At 39.7% G+C, this 21374-nt stretch overlaps 2 protein-coding genes across 3 annotated transcripts; one reads left to right on the forward strand and one right to left on the reverse strand.

Annotated features, from left to right (window-relative positions):
- The first annotated feature begins 418 nt into the window (after positions 1-418).
- Positions 419-7314, forward strand: ubxn6 (UBX domain protein 6). Its single transcript, XM_084921679.1, has 11 exons — positions 419-613; positions 1081-1238; positions 1918-1982; positions 2621-2749; positions 2849-2946; positions 3065-3140; positions 3260-3344; positions 3464-3683; positions 4549-4679; positions 4818-4966; positions 5316-7314. Exons 1-11 carry the CDS (start codon positions 531-533, stop codon positions 5439-5441), a joined length of 1320 nt encoding a protein of 439 aa, XP_084777805.1. The 5' UTR covers positions 419-530; the 3' UTR covers positions 5442-7314.
- Positions 7315-8418: 1104 nt separating this feature from the next.
- chaf1a (chromatin assembly factor 1, subunit A (p150)) lies at positions 8419-21157 on the reverse strand. 2 transcript variants are annotated; one of them, XM_084921678.1, is made up of 16 exons: positions 20828-21157; positions 19037-19084; positions 18100-18773; positions 17621-17683; positions 17235-17470; positions 16804-16885; positions 16637-16705; positions 15924-16141; positions 14971-15139; positions 14763-14843; positions 14044-14145; positions 13658-13907; positions 11009-11162; positions 10576-10897; positions 10329-10413; positions 8419-9613 (listed from the first exon to the last, which is right to left on the reverse strand). In XM_084921678.1, the coding sequence occupies exons 1-16, from the start codon at positions 20889-20891 to the stop codon at positions 9504-9506; spliced, it is 2727 nt and encodes a 908-aa protein (XP_084777804.1). In that variant the 5' UTR covers positions 20892-21157; the 3' UTR covers positions 8419-9503. The 2 variants fall into 2 exon arrangements, with proteins under 2 accessions (XP_084777804.1, XP_084777803.1); XM_084921677.1 differs by having other exon boundaries at positions 17235-17479; positions 20828-21156.
- Positions 21158-21374: the final 217 nt, after the last annotated feature.

Genomic DNA, 21374 nt, shown 5'->3' on the forward strand with positions numbered 1-21374 from the left:
GATGATTAGTAGCAGCACCCTGCTGTTACTGTATACTCATTTGTTCATTAAATCAGTAACATATTCAGTTCATTGATCTGAAAAAAAAAATAGCCATAATAGTCTGTTAATTGACTAGTTCTAAATCTAACTGCAAGATTAAAACATTTAATTTTAGAAAGATAATCAACACAAACCAATTTCTGTGCTGACCTTTGAGCCAGTCAATACTAGGGTAATTTCTGCAAACATGTAAGTACATGCAATCAAACAAACAAACAAACAAAAAGGTCAAATAATAAAAAAAAAAAAAAAAAAAAAAAAAAAAAAAGTTGTCTTATAAAACACGAACAACTGATCTGGAATGGTTGGACTTTCAGTTCTGAGTTCAACCACGAGGGGGCGACCGTCTCTCATGATGAGGCGGAAGCAGTTTGTTCTCATTTGAAACAATTTTGTTGGGGTCCTCCTCTTCCTCGCTAAAACCAGGCTGGGTGCTGCCCATCTGTTTGTTTTTCCCTGGTGGTCAGATTTTTGTGCAGCTACAGAAAATGAAGAAGTTTTTCGATGACATTAAGAAAGACATCAAATTTAAATCCGCGGGACCCGGGAAGAAACTAACGGAAGACACCAGGCAAATAACAAACTTTTCTTAGCTGCTACAGCGCTAAGCAGAGCTAGCCGCACAGATAGCTATTTAACATTGGCTAAACGGGCTTATCTCATAGCTGACAGCTGGTCAGTAATGACTACCGCTTTTCCGTCTCCCCATGTATTGAAGCTAACCACAACAGTGCTAATTTGTGTGTGTGTTTCTCACGGGTGTGCGTCAAACGGCTAACTGTTATATATTCTTGAGCACGGCGGGGGGCGACTGTATAATTTCAGGGTAACCTGACTAACAGTTAATCCCTGCACAAGCTTGTTTAGATAAAGAACTAAGCAAACCTGCTTCTCAACAGGAAGCAGAGCTGTTGTGATTTTGACGTGTTTGTACTGTTGTCGTTGCTACTTAGCTTAGCACTGTGTTTTCTTCTTCCTACTGTGAAGCCACAACAGGTCTCCTCTTATAGTGCTGTTTCTCTCCTAATAACCCTACAGTGCCAAGCCTGAGGTGGTGCAGGGCAGATCCAGTGTCAAGCACGATCGCCATGCCCCCAGTGAAGGAGCCCAGAGGGCTGGAGCTGCAGCCTTGGCCAGGATTGAACAGCATCAGAAGCCGAAGGTTCACACCTCCCAGGACGCCATTAGGACCCAGGGTGAGACATGCAGCCCTGTTATTACACCAGGTGGTGTCTCAGATCAAACACAGATGAACGTCAGCCTCCTCGTTTCAGTTGTGGGTATTAGGATAATTCAGTTGTGGGTATTAAAACATGTTTTGGACTGTGAAGCACTCTACGGATTATTATAGTTGATCTGTTTAAAAAAAATCATATCTTCTAAATTTGTTGTCTGCTACTGTAATATATCCAGTGTATGAAAGAAACAGCCACCAAAAACATTTATTACCTCTGAAAAACCACATAATCAAAGAAGCCACCCACCCATTCATTTTCTGCTGTTTAACTGAGGCCGGTTAGTAAGTGCAGCAGCCTAAACAGAGAAGCCCAGACCTTTCTCCCCCCTCAGATATTTCAATTCCTCCACTTGAGGTAGCAACTTGTCCCTGAACCAAAGAAGTATTTATTTTAAAAAAATCATTGTTTTTGTATTCATGGGAAGATTTGCATCAAGTACATAATCTTTATGTTTATATTAAGATGCTGATCCTGTGAAGTCAATGGAAAGTAGATATGATTAGATACTGTTTTAAAATGATAAAGCAAACAGCAAAGATTTTTATTTTGAGGTAACAGTTTTGGTTAAAAAAATTTTTTTTATTAACTGTTATAAAATATTCTGGTTATAACAGTTGTTTTCTACACGTGCTTGCAGTAAAAAGAGAACTTGAGGCCGAGGCAGCTGCACTTGCTGAAAAAGAAAAGGCAGCTGCAGCAGAGGTAAGTGTTGCATAAACCAGAATTGTGACACAATTTTCATGCTAATTTTGGTTCACATCGACTGTGCTTAACTTCTTAAAATATTTCATTTTTTTCTTTCACTTTGAAGACGACAGTACTCCTGATAAGCTTTTTTTATGACTGATTAAAGTAAATATTCCTGTTTATACACAGCCTATCATACAGTGTCCAGTGTTGAAAATGGCAGCATAGGTGCAGACAGCTGTTCATCTCAATGTCAGTTTCATAAAAGTAGGTGTCTTTCTCCAGCCAGACAGTGGGCTTTTGTTTTAATCTTCCCTTATTTACCTTAAATCTGTTCAGTACTAAAATGTTTTTATCGCAATCCTGGTGGTTTTCTTTAGTTGAAAAGCCAGAACTTTCTTTTTTTTTTTATTGGCACCGGATCTTTTTTTATATGGGAAAAAAAAAAAACCCTATATGCTTGTTGAAACCTGAATTATACATGTCCTTACTGGAAAATACGTCAGTGGTTGTGAGGCCTATTCAGAATATCAGAAAAGAAGCCGGCTAGTTATGTGAGCTGTATTAAATTCAGAGTAATAGCGGTGGCCTGTTAGTGTGGAAGAAAATTTCATCACTGAATCTAACAACACTGATTGACATTTTCCTCCCAGGGCTCCAAGGTGCCAGTGAAAGATCCCACCCTTCTCTCAGTATCGGGCGTCTATTTCATCTGTCCACTAACTGGAGCCACATTAACCAAGAGCGAGAGGGAAGTACACATTAAAGAGGCCATTTTAATGGTATGTCTGAGGATGTTGGTTCAGTTATAACGTGTGTGCAGTCAGACTGAATGCTTGTCTAATCGGTGCTTTTGATAAACATGCAATTTTTGCCTGCAGCGGTTTGAGGAAGATGAAGTCGAGGCGTCGGTTATGATGATGCACACATTTAACAAAGACAGAGAGAAAGTGAAGGCTGCTGTGGACATCATAAGCAAGTAAGACGCTGATGGTGATGTTAATTACATATGTAAATGTTTTATGCTGTTCTCACAGATTTTCAATATCTGTTCTAGACATCAAAGGTTTTTTTTGTTGTCATTGTTTTGTTTCCAGATATGTTGAAAATATATGCAAGAACCCCACAGAAGAGAAATACAGGAAAATTAAACTCAGCAACAAAGTGTTCCAGGTGTGTAACGTTCCTCACCTACTGGATCAAGACTAACTATCTGTAGCAGACTTTATGGGATTTCTATAAGAAAACAAGATAATTTTGCATGTCTTATAAGATTCCTTGTGTTATTTCAGGAGAAAGTAAAGTCTGTGGAGGGCAGCAGGGAGTTCCTGCAGGCTCTGGGCTTTACAAGTGTGATGCTTCCCATAGAGGGCCAAGGTAAATGAATAGTGATATTTATGAGCAGTATGTGTCTGCTCACCTGCCAGTGATTTCCATTTATGCATCATTCAGTCTTTACATTGTTTTAACGCGTGCCCACCTTTCACGGAGATCAGAGGAGGAAGAGGAGTTCCTGGTTTTGCCAGAGCAGAGCCCCGATGCGCTGGAGCTGATGAAGGAGAGGAGGGATCGTCTTCAGAGAGGCGAGCCGGTCAGAGCGCAGCTGGACAGGCAGCCTCAAGCTTTCAGGCCGTCTCCTAACGCTCAACGCTTTGAGCTGCCGCCAGAGTTCTACAACCTGACGGCGGAGGAGCTCAAAAGGGAGCAACAGCAGAGGTATAGACTCACTTTCAATCCAAAAAATGGATCTAATTCAAGTCAGCTATAAATTCTAGTTAGATGGTAGAGAAATGTTGTCTCTCTTTTCTTTAATGAATTGTCTGTGCAGTCAGATCAATTACTTGATTTCACTCGCTGTGGTAGCAGTTCCAGTGGAATGGAGTAAAGATCAATATTTGGCTCATAGGATTTGCAATTTATCTGTGACAGTGTGGTTAGAGAAACTTCATCTCTGTTTGAATTTATCCTACAAGACTGCTATAAAAGAACCACAAGTAACAGTTTGCCTCTAAATATGCTGGTGATCAAACTAGGTTTTGGTTATATTTGTTCCACATGGTTTCCAAGTTTGAGTAACCAAGTAAAGAAGATTCAGAGGAGACAGTGACAGTCTCCTGGATGTGTGCAGTAGACAGTGACCCCTCGATGGATCATTAGTTCTCATAACTTTGCAACATGATGTAAAGCGACGGTAAATTCTGAGGTGGGTCCTCTATGGATCGGACTTATTTGTCCAGCACATTCCACAGATGCTCGATTAGACTGAGACATGGGGGCAAGAGGGCGCAGCCATCAGGGAATACTGTTTCCATGAAAGGGTGTACAACTAACATCTTTTTTTAAACGACTGCAGCATTGAAATTATTATTTATTTATTTTTTAACTCTTAGTTGTTCTGGGTTGTATGGCAGTATTTGACTCTAGGTTTCCACTATTAACAGCACACCCAAGAATAATGGATTATTTAATGCTGATTTGCTTTTTATAGCCTCTGGGTGTGTCATGTGCCTCTAGCCAGAAACGTTTCCCTGGTTTACTAGTGTTTGTCTATCAGCGAATGAGTCCCTTGTGTGTTTCACAGGAGTGAGTTAGTAGAGAAGAATGCCATGCTGCGCACTAAAGCCATGAGGGAGAAAGAGGAACAGAGGGAGAGGAGGAAATACAACTACACCCTGCTCAGGGTGAGACTACCTGATGGAAACCTGCTACAAGGTGAAGCCACAATTTAAAATGTACTTCAAGATTAAATCAAATTGAGTAAACAAAAAGCATTTTACTCTGAAAAATCCTACACATTGTAGTTTTGTGGGCATTGTCGACACAACTGCTCATGATTTGTGACCCTCTCAGGAACATTTTATGCCTGGGACCGGATGCCTGTGCTGTTTTCATTCATGCGGGAGTCTCTGGTGGACGGTTGGCAGCCCTTTGAACTGATTGCTCCTGGAGGTCAAAAACTACAAGAATCTGAAGACATTGCTCTCGCAGAGTGCAACTTGGTGGGTTGAAATCAGAATCTACTTGGCAAACCGGCCTGTGGATTAATTGTTTTGTCAGTCCCATTGTTGCCCTAACACGTAACACTGTATTTAGTATTTCTTTCTGATGAATGTGGACACTGGGAGAATGAAAACAAACTTCAATGTTAAAACCCACAGCACAGAGCAGGGGTTTTAATTCAGGTTTTAGTTTGTGGCAAAATTTTAGAACAGAGTGAATGTTTGAGGTCAATTTTAGTCAGGTAATATTGATGTTGAGGTAAAGTGTCACATTTACATTTCAACTACAAATTTTCTCCCTTTTAAACGAAAAATAATCTGTATTGTACTGACTTCCCTTATATTTTAGGTCCCTGCTGCGCTGCTCACCTTTGCCTGGGATGCAGCTGTGCAGGCTGATATTGCAGCTGCAGGTGGAAAGAGCCCCACTCTCCTCAAACCGGAACTGCTGGAAAACATTCGGAGCCTGAGCTGAGCAGGAGTACTCTCTCCCGAACCCTCCCCTCTACCTCCCTCTTTCCTCTCACACTACTGGGGTGAATTCGGCCCTTTACTAGTGACACATTTATTTTTGCAAACTCTAACCTAAGTCGGTAGCAGTGATAGATTAGGGGCAATGTTACCCTAATATATTTGTTGGGCTGAGCATAATCTCCCCATGGGGATGAGGTCACAACACAGCCTGCTTCAGCAGGACATGTTGAAGGAAGCACTGCTGACAGATGGAAGGAGAAAGCAAGAGCACATGGTTGTTTTGGGGGGTTTTGCATCCTGAATGTACATGCTGTGTAGTAAACAGACTGCAGCTGCAGTCTTCCCTGTTCTACCCAAGTCAGTCAGGTAGAGTTTTCAAAGCATGTTGAGACCCTGTTTTAACTGTGTCACCACTTCCTCCCCTTTAGAAAAAAATAAATAGCAAAGACAGTTCAAGATACAGTTGTTGAATCACGTTAAGTATCTCAGCTCCTTCAGCGGCTCCTGTGATTTTTTTTTTTTTTTTTTTTTTTTTTTTTTAAGGCTGCTGGGTGTCAGTGCACTGGCTTTACTTCAGACTTGAAATGCTCTGTGCTTTGTTTGGCGGTGTTCGAGATTAGCTCAGTGTAGTCTGTTAACTGATTTGATGTGATACGAGTCTGGCTTTATTGCTGAAAACATACATAAGCTTCTGTTGCCCTTTTGTCCTCTGCTCCGGAGCGGCCTTGAACTCCTTGGTGTTACAACACAGACTGTCTTTTGTTGTTGCTTCAGTATGAGCATGAGCCTAAATCAGAATTCATAAATCAAGGTTTTTATTTTGGATAATTTAGAAATTTATGATGAGATAAAACAGAGGGGTAACTTAAAAATAATTAAAAGATGAGGCCCATATATAGTTTTATAATTGTGTCAGCCATGTGGTGACAATGTGAAGGCAATTCTAGTACTGGAATCAAGTATTTTGTAAGTTTGTAACAATGAAGGATATTTTGGGGAGTAGGGAGGGGCCTAAACACCTCTACTATTACATTGTTCACACTTAAATGATTAATGTTTGAATTTTATGTTGAAGCTTTATGTAACCAACTCCACCCTGGCATGGAGATGGCCAAATTTCTGGCAGCATGGATTTCTGTTGTATTGAAAATGGTGGTTAATTATTTTTTGTATTTGTTTGCATCAAACACTTATTTTTCTCCACATAAAAATGTTCTGAGTACATGAAAACGCCTCAAAACACCAACTGTCCGAACTGAATCCAGTGACAACCTCAAGTTGCAAAAGAGACTGAAGTTTCAAAGTTTATTCAAGCTGCATATGTTTATTTTGGTTGTGGTTTTGCTGTACATGAGCATTTACCAAGTAGAACTTTAAAACCTAATTACTTTCTCCTTGTAGTGGTTGGTTAAATGACAACAGCCTACCTCTTACCATTTCCATGCATCACAAGGGAAATGTACACAATTATGTAACATCAGTCTAAGGTTAGGAGATACTGTCTTTTCCCTTCTTATGTTGCTAATAATGGTCAGTTGCACACTGAACACACAAATTAGAACTGGGTGATGGGGAAACAAACTGATATCCACTATTTCATTCACAGCCCAGGTTAAATCAGCCAAAAGAAACATTTCTGCAGTCTAACGCTTGTCCACAGGTATTGCATAAAAGGGATGTAGATCTTTCATTAGCACCATAACAGTATGAAAAATTAAGTGAGCAGTTGTGATCTGTCCAGATGTTTCCTTCCGAGTGGTGTTCTGTTGCTTTTTAAGCTGCCTGTAATAACGATCGCTTGCAAAGCCTCTTCACTTTTAACAAACAGAAGTCTGTTTAAAAAAATAAATAAAAGTTGTCTTTGGAATAAGAAATGTTTTCATGTATTTATTTGCAAAGCCTTCATAATATGTGCAACATCTTGACATGCTGATACCTTAAATGTGAAATTAGCAGCCAGCCATTTACTGCGCTCATATTTGGACCCTTTAAAGTCAAGTGTATGATATTTAATGCGTTATTGCAGATTATTTTCCCTATGAAAAAAAATAATAAATTGCAAAAAGAAAAGAACCTGTTGTAACAAATATGATACAACTTAAAATTCATATATGCAGACAGTTCAATAATCACTCAATTTTCATAAAATAATTTTCTGGTAATTATTTTATGGTTCTGGCTTTAAAGGGTTAATTGGATTAAATACAAAGTGTCTTTAACCAGACTACATCATTTTATTAGACTTTTAATGGATGTGATGGTGGGGAGTTTCCCTCCTCTCAACTGGTAAACCATGTTAGATAGTGCCCCAGTTTTGTTTTTGTTTTTTTTAACTAAATAACAAAATAAGTCAAAAACTGGTTACCATCTTTAAACCAAATTAGAGCTGCTAATACTCCTCAGCCCCCCTAGCCAGCTGTAACCAGGTAGATGGTTTCCTCTCCCTGAGCCTGCTTTTGGGGTCTCCTCCTGTTAAAAGTGCGTTTTTCCCTCCTACTGTCACCAAGTGCTGTCTGTGTGGCTTAGTCTGATTGGTGTTCTATCCCTTATATAAATTCAAATTGGCTAAGGTGAACTGCAGTATCAGTATTCAGATGTTGCTCTAAGTAGTTTAGAAACAGCTGCTTTACGTGATTTTTCAGCACAAACATCTGTACCGTGTACCAAGAATGATCTGAAAAAGAAAATATCCAGTGCGCAGCAAATATGTTGATGATGTGATGTCAGAGAATGGCCTGATTGTTCAAATAGCGACTCATTACAACCAAGATATGTGCAAGAGCATTTCTGAATACACGTCTAACCTTGAAGCAGATGGCTCTCCGGGTATAACTCAAGTCAGCTAACAGAGAACTGATGCTACAGTTCGCACACCAAAATGATCAGCAGAAGATTGGAAAACTGTTGCCTGGTCTGATGAGTGAATTTCTAGTGCAACATTCAGAGGGTAGAGTCAGAATTTGGCGTAAACATCAATATTACTCCTGACTATGTTTATTCCTTTGTGACAACAGTGTATAACAGTGATGACTGTTTCCAGCAGGATAAAGCCACGTGAGCCTAAATCACCTGGCACTGGTTTCTTAAACATGACAGTTTACTGATGTTGTGTAACAGAAGATTTAGGTAACATGTGCATCATTAATATATTACTTATCAACTGTCAAACTTAATTGCCCATTGTGGGACAAATATTTTCTGAATTTAGTTCCATGTAACAACTCAGCTGCCAGTTTTTTTTACAGAACTCTACTAACAACTAATAGAATAACAAAACATCCCAAAGAGACAAGGAATAAACTGTATATAAAAGTGCAGTACTTTTATTCATGTTTAATGGATTTATCCTGTTCAAGTATTCTTGAAAAATAAAGAAAATACATATTTATAAAACACTGTGACACTGAACCTAACTGTACAAGTACAGATCTAGCAACTACTCCAGTGAGTTTGTCAGGTTTAGAAGTTGCAGAATAAATGAACCCATGGAAATCAGAAGAAAATGTACAGATGGACTTTAAGCTTCTCATTTTGGTAACCTATATACATTAGAAAATATCACATCCACAACTTGATGAATTGAACATTTCAAAAACCGTAAATAATGTTCTTGATGTCTTGGATGCTTCTCGTGGAGGGAGGGGGGGAAAAAAAAAAGGCCATTTGTGTTCTGCTTTTCTCCCTGTTTAACCCAAATCTGCAGCAGCAGCTAAAGCAGTGCCGGAGAAATTCACCTTCCCCTCTATAGGCCCACGTTAAACACAAATATCAGATATAATCAATGAATACTGGAATACTGGTCAAGCCTGTCCTTATTCAAACCAGTCACCAATATTAGGGATAGCTGCTATCGGCCCGATGGCTGCTGACTGAACTGAATTAGTTGAGAGGGAACTCAATCCTGAGCAGAGTTTACCTGCTACGAGTTACCCGTATCTTAGGTGCTTCATCTTACTTGAAGACTTGATTCTGTCTGGCACACCGTGGAGTTCAGATCCAGCAAGCAGGAATTTCTAGGCAGAAAAGGGGTAGTCTGACTGGGTGAAGACTGCCTGTCCTGCACTCAGACAGTGTCGAGGGCAGATGCAGAGCTTGCAGTGGGGAGAGCAGCAGTGTCAGAAGGGGTTGTTTCCATTGTACCATCTCCCTCGCTGGACGTCTCTTTTGTAGGGCCTGAAAAAAAAATGAAAAAAAAAAAGTACAAATGTAATAAGATTTAATTTAGGTGTCTAAAATGTATACATACACTTTAAAACTGAATAATATATATATAGAAAACTGTAATAAACAGCTTAGGATAAATGCGTGGCTCAAAGTGGCTCTATTGTGCTATTAATTTCTAGCTCCATAATTTTATTCTTTAACTCCACAGTAAGTTTCCATACTTGACAATTAAAAACAATCCCCATTTATGTTATACTGGGTCTTGGTGGTACCCCTCAGTTCACCCACTTTCAAACCTTTTCTGACATGCCCTACTTCAGAAGCTGAAATAAAAGTTCACTACACAGTTTTTAAAATCAATCACTACCATCAAAATCCAACTACAGACTACTGGAAACTTCTTCTGATTGACTGCTACTCCAAAAAAAGGTATGAACAGTAGATGACTATGTTAGGAGCCATTCTCATTGGCATTATACAGAATTAAGAGTAAAATGAGCATTTGCAGCAGTCTGAACTCTGAGCTTTTGCATCACAGGAATTACTCATATATATGCTGGCCTCACTTGATTGTAGCCATGTTTAAAATGAACACTTTCACATCCATTTATTCACTATTATTTTCCTGTGATGTCATTGAATCTTGGTTTAAACCTTAAAGTTGAAAATTACGGTTAAAAGGTAAAGTTTTACAAAAAAATAATAATCTTCCTATGCGGCTTACCACTTTGGGTAGAAATAATTACACAGTCCTCTTCATCATCATCCTCAGTGTCAGCTTGAAAACCGTCAGCCTCCATTGCTTCCGTCTGGTAAACAGTAAAAAGCTGCAGTCAGTTTAAGAAAATCCTTTCACGGATATTTAAAGTGATAATGTGAAGTGGATATTTCATTGTAGACCAGTCCTGCAAACAGGGCTTTTAAAAAAAAAAAAAAAAAAATTAGAACTCTCACAATCCACCTTTACCTACCTGCTCAGGATCATTACATCTCTTCATAAACTTGGTGATTGACATGCTGCCTGTGCTCTTCCTTTTGTTAGAGGATGAAGGGGTGGTGGAGCAGCTCTGGGGAGTTGTGGGAGAGTTTCCCTGAGAGCCTGTGGCTGCCTGGGGTTCTTCACGGGGTTCTTCTCGAGCTCCCGTGGTGAGGTAGGTCCATTGGCAGGGCACTGGAAGAGCCTCCTGACCAAAACGGGACAGAACCTCTTGGTGCACATACCAGCAGCATCGCCTGTGGGCTGAACGCTTTTCATAAACAGCATTGTTCTTGATGAGGCGTCGCAGCTGCATCCTGATCAAAGCAGGAGGGAAAGGAAAAATCTCAAGACAATACAACTACACCATATAAACATAAACGTCCACACTGAATATTACATTTACTGTTCCCTAACCATTGCTTTACCTGCTGGGAATGTTTTCTGCTGGGTTCTGAGGGCTGGACAGAACAGGAGGAGATGAGGAGGTGGTCTCCTGGCGACAAAACTCCCGAAACTCATTGATGATCACTTTGCTACTGTTGAGATTGCCATGCAGAAGAGGCAGCAGCTTACCGAGTACTGTCCAAGATGAGAATATTAGGGAGTTATTCATTGTGATGTCATAAATACATACATTTATTAGAATTCAAATACATTTCACATAAAAATCAAAAGATTTATTTCCTTGAAGAAAAAAAAAAAGCCAACAGTGCTGAGCAATATTAGGCTAGCGTAGAACCAAAATAAGTTGATCCAGAGTTTGCAAGACTTTATATAGACACTTTACACCTCCTGTTTTACCATCCATCCATGAGAAGATAATTGATAACAGATGATTTTTCCTGCTTTTATTTTGAAGGCTTACTCTAGAAACTCTAGTCTAAAAATTTTATTTCGTAAACATGCTGGTTACTGTATGGTCAGAATTTGAGATCTCAGTTACAGAGGTGGGTAGTAATAAGTTACATTTACTCCGTTACATTAACTTGAATAAGTTTTGGGGGGGAAAAGTACTTTTAAAAGTACCTTTGTTACACCATACTTTTTACTTGAGTACATTTGTGAAGAAGAACTGCTACTTTTACTCCACTATATTTGACCATATTTGACTTGTTACTTTTTTAAAATAATGAATTTCTAGTCTAATAACATTACATCTAATAACATTAGATAATACTACTACTAATAATGGATCACGCCGCCATTGGAGTTACCTGTAACTCTTTCACCAATCAGATGTAGCCATGCAGTCACATGACCAGATATAAAACACATTTTTTTTTAAAATGGCAGAGGTAGCTAGAACTGAAGAGGATGAACACCCTTGCCCTCATGTACAAAGCATGTTTCGCGTAAAAGCAGTACAAAATAACAGCTGTATAACTCGGTGTCTTCAGTTTGAGCCAAAACAAATGACATTTCAGCATAACAAAAACTCAACATCTAACCTGAGGAAGCATGCTAAATTTTGTTTTTTTTTAGCTGTGGTTAGGTGGATGTCATCCTTATGTTACAGCAGCTGTGTTGAGCTCAATTCCTTGGTGGTCAGTGTACTGCAACTTTTTGATGTGTCCATACTCCAACACACATGAATTAAACGGCTGAATTGCCACCTCAGCATGGAGTCAAGTACTATAGAGTCTTGCAAATAACATCATTTTATTCTGGTGTGTAGCGGCAAGGACACGTTTAATAGTTTCAGGACACTGACCCTCGAGGACTGGAGCTTGACACCTGTGGGTTATAGGATCACAGTCTTGAGCCACATTAAAAATTAAATGATTTAAAAAAATAAATGATGCGCATTTCCAGAATCACTCCCTTTCTCTGCTAGAAACTACATTGGTAATTAAGCTGTTTTAATATTTTTCTTTTCTCAACAGGTGACTTTTTGTCATGACTCCTTCAATGAACTTCAATTATGAGGTGTAGAAGTTTATAACTACGAGGAAGGCTAAACATTTTTTTGAAGGAGACTATTTGCCAGCACTGCTTAGCCTTGCATAAGTTCTGATTTTGAATGTAATCTGGAATTCATCGCAAATTGTTTGTGTTGGCTATGAATGACAAGATTTTGTTTTAGTAGTTAGTAAAAAACATCTCCAGTGTGATCAAATTTTCATGGCAAACATCCTATACAGCACAATGCCCAGACCTAATTCTTTTGAAAACCATACATCTTTCCACAGGTCTCAACTTCATCAGACATCACCTAGACACAAAGTTGGATGAGGCCAGTACAAACAGTAGCCTATCCGATGAAGATGACTTCTTTGGATCCATGGGGTCAGGAAGCCAGAAGCAGGGAAGCTGGAGATGTACCTTTCATGTATATTCATTAGAAATATGGATCTACTGCATAGCTTTCCTCACATCAAGAAACTGTCATTCAAAGTCAATACAGCTCTTCCTGCATCTGGAGCCTGTGAGGGACTTTTTAAGTCAGGCAGGACTTCTGTTCACTGCTAAACAGTTACAGTTTCACAGCAAGAACCTTGAGAACTGCTGCTGAAGCTTAACGATCACTTCACTGAGTGACGAAATGGCACATTTTTTGCTAAATATGCAGATAGATGCACACCCATACAATTTATGGTAAAGTGAGCCGCCTTGTATGTACGTACCTACGTTGAAGTTGCCTCGTTCTAATGTTTTTTACTCGCTCCATAATTAATCACAAGAGGAGCAGGCAGCTCAGGCAGCTCTTCAATCGATCGTGGCTCAAGAGTTGGGCGTTCGCCTTGTAATCGTAAGGTTGCCGGTTCGAGCCCCGGCTTGGACAGTCTCGGTCGTTGTGTCCTTGGGCAAGACACTACACCCGTTGCCTACTGGTGGTGGTCAGAGGGCCCGGTGGCGCCAGTGTCCGGCAGCCTCGCCTCTGTCAGTGCGCCCCAGGGTGGCTGTGGCTACAATGTAGCTTGTCATCACCAGTGTGTGAATGTGTGTGTGAATGGGTGGATGACTGGTTGTGTAAAGCGCTTTGGGGTCCTTAGGGACTAGAAAAGCGCTATACAAATACAGGCCATTTACCATTCAAACTTTGCATGCAAGCAAAACATCTGACAGACACTTACATTTTTCTTCTCTCTGAGACTTCAGTGACATCTCCTCTGGGCTGGGACTGTTGTCTGCTTTGGGTAAAGGCTCCACCAAGCACACAGCATATGACTGTAAAAGTTCAAAGCCAGGTGCTTCTCCCTCCCAGATGCAGCCCCTCACCACCGGCTCCAGGACCTTCATCTTCTTCTTGCTGGACATAAGCTCATCCCACTCCCTTGCTTTCAGTTTCTGACGGAGTTTCTGCTTTTCCAGGTCACCACCATCCTGGGAGGTTTATTGGACATTATCAGTTGTGCGAACCGCCAAAAAAAACTTTGCCAAAGTATTTTGAAACCAGAAGAGTCAAACAATTCTGTCAGTAAGGTGACAGAGGGAACTAATACTGTAGTTCGACTCATACCTCTTCTTCCAGTGCCCCTTCATCTTCTGAAAGGTAGCCATGAGGAACAAAGAATCCATCATCGTCATCATCATCATCTTCTCCTCCCTCTTCCTCATCTTCCTAAAAGTGATCAAGAGTTCACAGCTTTCCAACGAGTAAAATAATCACTGTCACAGTTGTTACCAGCCACAAAGCATAACCGGTATCATTTTCACCTTGTAAAAAGAAACGTGCATAGCTGTCATTTCATACAATCATGGCATGGCTGAAGATGCATACTGTAACGTCAACTATAATTTAAGATGGATTTGAATACTTTGGTAGGGGTTGATGAGTATGGCAATGGATAAACAAACATTAAAAACCATATGACTGAGTTTAAAATCATTAGGTGTGGTCCAAGTGCTCACAGTCAACATTTTATTGTGTCATGGTTGAACAATCACATCACAAGATGGTCTTTTTTAGTTCACTTCATACACACACACACACACACACACACACACACACCATGAACTCAATGGTCATTTTCACATCAGGACTTTGGGACAACAATCTGTGATTTCTATATAAATCATGAGTGATTGAAACGGGTCAGTTTCAATGATTTCAAAGAGAAGAAAAAACAAATGTGGGTGTGTTGTTTGACGAACAGTAATACCTATATGTTTATATGTCTGCATGTGTCTAAATCAGTTATTAAATGGGGAGGCAAAAAAAAAAAAAAAAAGACTTACCCCTTCACTATGAGACAGGGACTCTCCTGGCTCTTCTTCCTCCCATTCTTCATCACTGTCCACCTCATAGTCAAGTAAACCCTATGGTCGTAGAGAACAGTTGCTATCACTACAGCTACACATAAACTGGCAACCCACATAAGCACATTCACCGCTAGGGTGGTGCATGAACAGAAGACATTAATAAAATTACAAATAAAGGTTTCACCTTGTCTTGTCTAAAGGGGCAGCGAGGTGAGATGTGTGAACTGTTCTTGCTCCATGTGCCCCAGTAGGCTGGACGGTAATTCTCACGAAACTGCAGAAGCTTCATGGGCCCATAACGTTTACGGTCCGGCACACTATCTGGTTTTGGCCCTTCTACTGCTATACAATCCCTGAGAGAGGAAGAAAAATCCCACAACAAAAGCTTGAAGGACTATTTATTTATCTTTTTTTTTTTTTCAGTTTATAAAAATGATACATGAGAACCAATTTAAAACAATTTTATTGTTCTACAGGCATTAATATATAATCCATTTGTACTTTAGACTTTGGTCATTCATTTGAATTATGTTTGTTTTTATACTTTATTGTCAGGCCATTGGACATCACCAGTGATGCAGAATAGAAACTGTAACCGTCCTAGGGCCAGTTAGGAAAATACTAATTTAATAGTTGATTAAATTCATCTGTGTATTATAGAGAAGTGGCACTGACACTGTGTGAAAGAAGAAACTTGCATAGTTATGATTTCACCTTTCCCCCTGACTTTTTACAGCCCAATTTAGCTGACTTTGATATAGCAGATCTTGTTCAGACTAACTGACCAAAATGCCTTCAAAATACTTTTCCTGACTACGAATACACTTGTACTGCTCAGAAGCAGCTGTGTTGCTTCCAGCCTGTGTTATGCATTTTACTTTTTTATATTTTTCTAATATTACAGTTTTAACTTCTTTTTAAAAATTAGATGTTCTGCCTGTTCATGTTTGCAACTGGGCCACCTCTTTCAAATCAACATGCTCGCAATTAAACTGACAAACCCTGGGTTAACTTAAGCAGTTAATAACCAAGATCATGTGACCGCCTCTGCCCAAGGAGTCTGAGCAAGGGATTACTGCTGCTGTATATAGATTTACAAAAAAGTTAAATTGGGATTACCACCAATTCCAGTCTCACCTGAGTGAGTTGGTCTGTCTGGGTTTTGTGGGTCCTGACTGTCTGGGTTTTTGCCCAATCCAGTCTTTCAGTCCATTCGGGTTATCAGCAGGATTCAACAAACATCGGTCCAGTTCCTCCAGAGCAGACTCTTCACACTGAACCCGGCACAGTGGTGCCAGAGCCATGTTTTCTTTGATCTCAAATGGAGCAAATTTCCCGCACGCAGCTGCAAGTGTCTGAAATGACAAGGGAAGAAAACACATGGCAATTATTATACTGGAGGTTCATGAAGTCAATATAAACGAGAAGCACTAAGAATGCAAACCTCCGCCAAGGTAGCTCACTCTCTGAGCAGCATTTACCCTTAGTATTGTATTTTTAACAATACATACTTTAAGTTTGCAGTGCAGTGAAAATCAGGTAGCAGCTGTATGAAAGAGGTTTGCTTTGATTACACAAACCTTATGTAGGAGTAGATAATGGATAATGGGCACAGATTTTTAAATAACTGAACGTGAATACACTGAGCTTGTTATACAATGTAACAGTAATTAGTTAAAAATACACTGCAGACTGCTCTCTTTTTGTCTTAACAATACTTGCTGTAAATATTTAATGTGGGTGCAGCTTTAAAGAAAAGACATTTTATGAAACTACTGATTTTGAAGGAGAGATCAGAGTTCAAATGTGACATCCATCAATTTTCTTGCCAGGTTAGTAAATCTACTTACCTTTGGAGCCTGCTGGATCTTCGATTTTTGTAGAAACCGCGTAATTTCTGCTTTCTCAGCTTTGAGGCGCTGTAACAAAACAGAACAGTCAAATGGTTCATTTTGAATGTAGAACAAGATGCTGAGCACATAACTGTCCAAAAAAAACAAAAACAAAAAAAACTTACATCCTTTTCTTCTTTCAACCGTTTCTCCTCCTCTTTCATTCGCTTCTCTTCCTCTTTCTTTCGTTTTTCTTCCAGCTTGGCCCTATGGCAGATTTTAACAAAAATATTTTACCAAATCTAAACTTAAAAACAAAACTTAATTCAGATTGAATGAATAGACTATATGGATTCCTCTATCAGCTGCCCTATATGTCGCTTAAATGACTGCAAGTGTGGGGGGAAATATAAATAATATATGGATAACCCAAACCACATTTCATTTCAGCTCCACTGCCACAACGGACACAGAAATCTTTACAACCATATGAAACAATGAAAGTGTTTTCACTGTTCAGATTGCTCCATCAGCTGACCTGCAAGTCTCTCAAATGACTGCAGGTGTGGCGAAAAGTATGGACAACTACAATGTAAAACAATAATCCATTACTTACTCCATTTTGGATTTCCGCAGCTCCTCTTTTGCTTTTAGCCTCTCTGCCTTTTCCCTCTCCTCCTTCTCTTTTTTCTCCCGTTTTTCTCGTTCATCCTTCTCCTTTTTCTCCCGTTTTTCCCTTTCTCGTTCCTCCTTTAGTTTCCGAGCTTCTTCCTTCTTTTTCTCTTTTGCAGCTTTGGCCTCTTCCTTCTGCCGTTCCTTCTCCTGTCGTAGCCGGAGTCTCTCGTCTTGTTCCTGTAAACTCTAAATGTCAAATATTTATCACTTTTTCTACAAACTGATAAAGTGGGTGAAGAACTATGACACCAAAAAGGCTCACAAAATAAATAAATAAATGAAAGTAAACCGAATGCAACAATTTGGGTTTGTTTGGGTTTTTTTTACCTTCAATGAGCGTCTTTTGACCTTTTTTTGATCTGCTGGTATCTTGGGGGTGGTCTTTGACTCCTGTTAGTGAGAGAAAAGAAATATGGCTCAAGATCATTGCCTGTCTTTCACAAATGCTCCTATGTTTAAATTTTAACAATGTTAAATGTTAACAATGGTATAATTACTTCAATTAACAATGACATTTTTCTGAACAGCCAAGATTACACCCCCCCCCAAAAAAACACTTAATTATTAATGGTTTAGTACTTTAGTGTTATGCATTACATGAGTAAATATCAAATTAAAGCAATCTATTGATGATAGGAAGCAAACACTCAATAGAAATCTTGTTTTTTGTGTGATATGTGCAGATTTATATATATAATTTATATTTTAAAACAAACTCTTTGAACACTGATTATGTCACGTTTGTAGTAATATACTGCCCAATGTGGGCTGCAACAAAAAGCAGGGTCACAGAGTGCTGTACATACTGTAGGTGTAGTAGCGGGTGTAGGGTCATCCGTCTTGGACTTTTCTGGCGAGCTTTCAGACGGAGAGGTGACTGATGAAACTGACTGCATGGACCGGTTTCCCAAACTAGAAACATTTTCTGACTCATTCAGCTCCTCTGCTTCAGTGTCAGAATCCTGTGTTGTGTCAAGCTGAGAGATGGATGCGGTGTTGTTTTTTTCCTCCTCCTCCTCCTCCTCCTCTTCTTCTTCTTCTTCCTCCTCCTCCTCTTCTTCTTTATCATCATTGTTGATTACAACAGAGTCTAATGTTTGCGTTTTAGGAGCGCCATTAGCACTGCAGGACTTCTCAGGCGAAGCCGTTGTGTCTTTGCAGTGATGCTTATCTTTTGCTGGGACGCAGGGAGAGGCTGAAGCAGATGAGGCAAGGGGCTTTAAAGGAGATGATGTGTTGTCCTCAGTCAGATCTATAATCATGTTCTCATCTGAAGTTGTGGCGCGTCTACGGCTTATGAAGCCATCAAGTGGCCCACGACCATTAACCAAAGGTGGGCCACTGCGCACAGAAAGAGGAGAGGATGCATTCTCATTCTCCCTGTCTGAGACTTCAGGTTCAGGGCAGGAATGGGCACAGGGGCGCTTAGGTGGCTGGTTCTCTTTAGGTTCAGGGTTCAGGCGCTTGAAAGGAAGACGGGCTGGAGACAGAAGAAAATACGGATCATTTGGAGCTGCACCACTATGTATTATGAAAGACACAATTTTGATTCAATATATTGATGAGGGAAAAAGTAATACAGAAAGTCTAGAAGTAAGTAACAGGCACTGTTAGTGCAAGGTATAATTTTACAGTAGACAGCACAGAAATTATGAAACATTTAATCTGCATTGTCTCATTTCTCATTGTCAAGGGTAATATGTTTCACAAAATGTAGAAGTAAAAATTAAACATTGCATTTACCTTGTACAAGTTTCTTGCTGGCATTGTTACTTGACTTACAATCCATGCCTGAAAAGTGAAAACAGACACATTTAAAGATAATTAAAGTAAAATTTCACTTCATGATATTCATTTGTTTTAAATAACTTGCCAGTGAAAGTGCTCAAGAAGAACAAAAAAAGACTATATAATATAACATAATATAATAATTTTTTATAAATATTTATCAATTCCTTATTTATTTCTGATAAATCTTTAAGTAGAGAAAGGGAATTTCTGTGGAAACATTAGTTTAGGAGCACTGTTTTATGATGTAAAAACATGTCACCAATGGCAAAAGCTTCGAGACAAGTGATTGTAATTAGTTGGAATATTTGAAACATCTGTGCCTTTTAGAAGCAAATAAACTGCTTTCTGAGCCCCAATTCAAATCAGTTGTATTGATACAGTGCCAATTCACAACAGTCACATCAAGGCACTTGAAATGGTTTTGATGGACTGGGAAAAAAAAAAAAAAAAAAAAAAAACTGAACAGGTTTTAAACTTCCAAGTATCATTATCCATCTTGGAGCCTATCCCAGCTGTCTTTGTAAAATGACTGCTATTGCAAGTAATACTTAAAACACACCGTCTAACGTTTTTTCGTATGTACACACAATAAAACAGTTACACTCATGCTGGTAACCTGTTGAGGCCTACTTCCCCCTCCCCACTCCCAGCAGAGTGATCAGACTTTAGGAGAAGTGGAACCGTTATCAGAACCGATATTGGCATTCATCAATAAAATATTTCTCGATAGCCATACCCCCACAAAAAAAATAATATTTATCCATTTAAAAAGCAAAATAAAACACTGGCAACACCACTTTTTAGTGTTAAGACTCTGCTTGTAGTAAAATAGCATTTACTGACTAGTGTCATAACAACAGTCCGAGAACCAATACTAATCGATTGGCATTAAATGCATTTATCTGACAGTAAAAGTAGCTCTTGAATGTGCTGTATTAACGGCACAATACGCTGCAACAACAACATTACACCGAGTATAGTAGCTATGTTTGGCTGGCTCTCCCGCCAACCGGCGTATGCATCGGTGCAACAAGGCCCGGTAGAGTCCAATGGGCAAGCGCCTCAGTTTGGGTCTGTCAGGATACGTTTTGCCTGCCAAGCGCTGAGCTGAAACCTCCCTCGAAACAACAACTGAGGATGGTCGTACCAACACGACACAGTTACAACAGCTTCAAAACGTCAATGTGTGTAAAGCTAAAGGGAAGGGAGAAGCTTTGACGCGTTAACTGTGACCCGGCTTTCATGTTTGCTGCTAAGCATCTAGCCTAGCAGCTTTAGCTAAGCACCTGAGGCAGAGCTTTGAGTTGCAAAGTAGAGCAAAAAATACAACTGTCATTCGGTTAAAGGCCTTTAATTGACAGTTAGATTTGGATGGATATAAATACCGACCAACGGAAGCCTAGCTTAACTAATTTAAACGTTATCCGACGCTAAAAATTTCTGGATTGGCGTCAAGTGACATTATAACAGCAAAGTAGCAGGTTAGCTGCACATAGCAGACTTTAATGACTCAAGACAATGGCGCATATTTTTTTAAAAACAATCCGTGTGTGTCTTGTCCCATTGGCATTAAATAGCCTCGCGAGATAAAACAGTTTTTAGCGTTGGATAACTTTATAGTACGCAAATGACAGTTTTGTCAGTGTGTCAACTCTGTACGTAGTTAAGACAAAACTGTACTTTGTCTATGATATACATGTAAACATATGTGTGCTTTAATGGCATTCAGGGCCGTAGCATTACCTCTTCTACGAGGAGTCGATGCTGCCAAATGTCCTTCCACCGATGGGTTTTCAGCCGCCAACATCCCAACCACTAACCCGGTGCTTCTGTCGTTAGCTGTGTTCTCCGACAAAGTGACTTCAAAATACCCTCAAGGTTCACGTTAACACCCGAAAATACACCGTGGTAGCAAACCAATATTGTGCTGCTATTCGAACGACATGTATAGCTAATTTATTTCACATAAAACATAACACATACTCCTTCCTACAGCTCCTACATGCTCCCCTGGTTTACCCTGCTGCCTGCCTCGCGCTCCCGAGTCGGAATTGGCGGGAGCCTGTCACTTCCATCAATGCTCCTCACTGATTGGCCCAAAAGAAGTTACCGGCTGCCAAGGGGCTGTTTGATTTGTACTGCTGCGCTGCACGTTTATGCTACTGTTCACGTTTTATAAAGATACGTGACTTATTCTTGGTAGAAAAAGAGTTCTAGACACTGTCTGATAGTATTTAAGATGTGAACTGTAACAATAAAAGTCTATTCTCTCATGTCATTCAGTGGTCTA

This window comes from Perissodus microlepis, chromosome 23 (assembly GCF_051167445.1).
Source record: "Perissodus microlepis isolate ML-2025 ecotype Zambia chromosome 23, ASM5116744v1, whole genome shotgun sequence".
NCBI lineage: Eukaryota > Metazoa > Chordata > Actinopteri > Cichliformes > Cichlidae > Perissodus > Perissodus microlepis.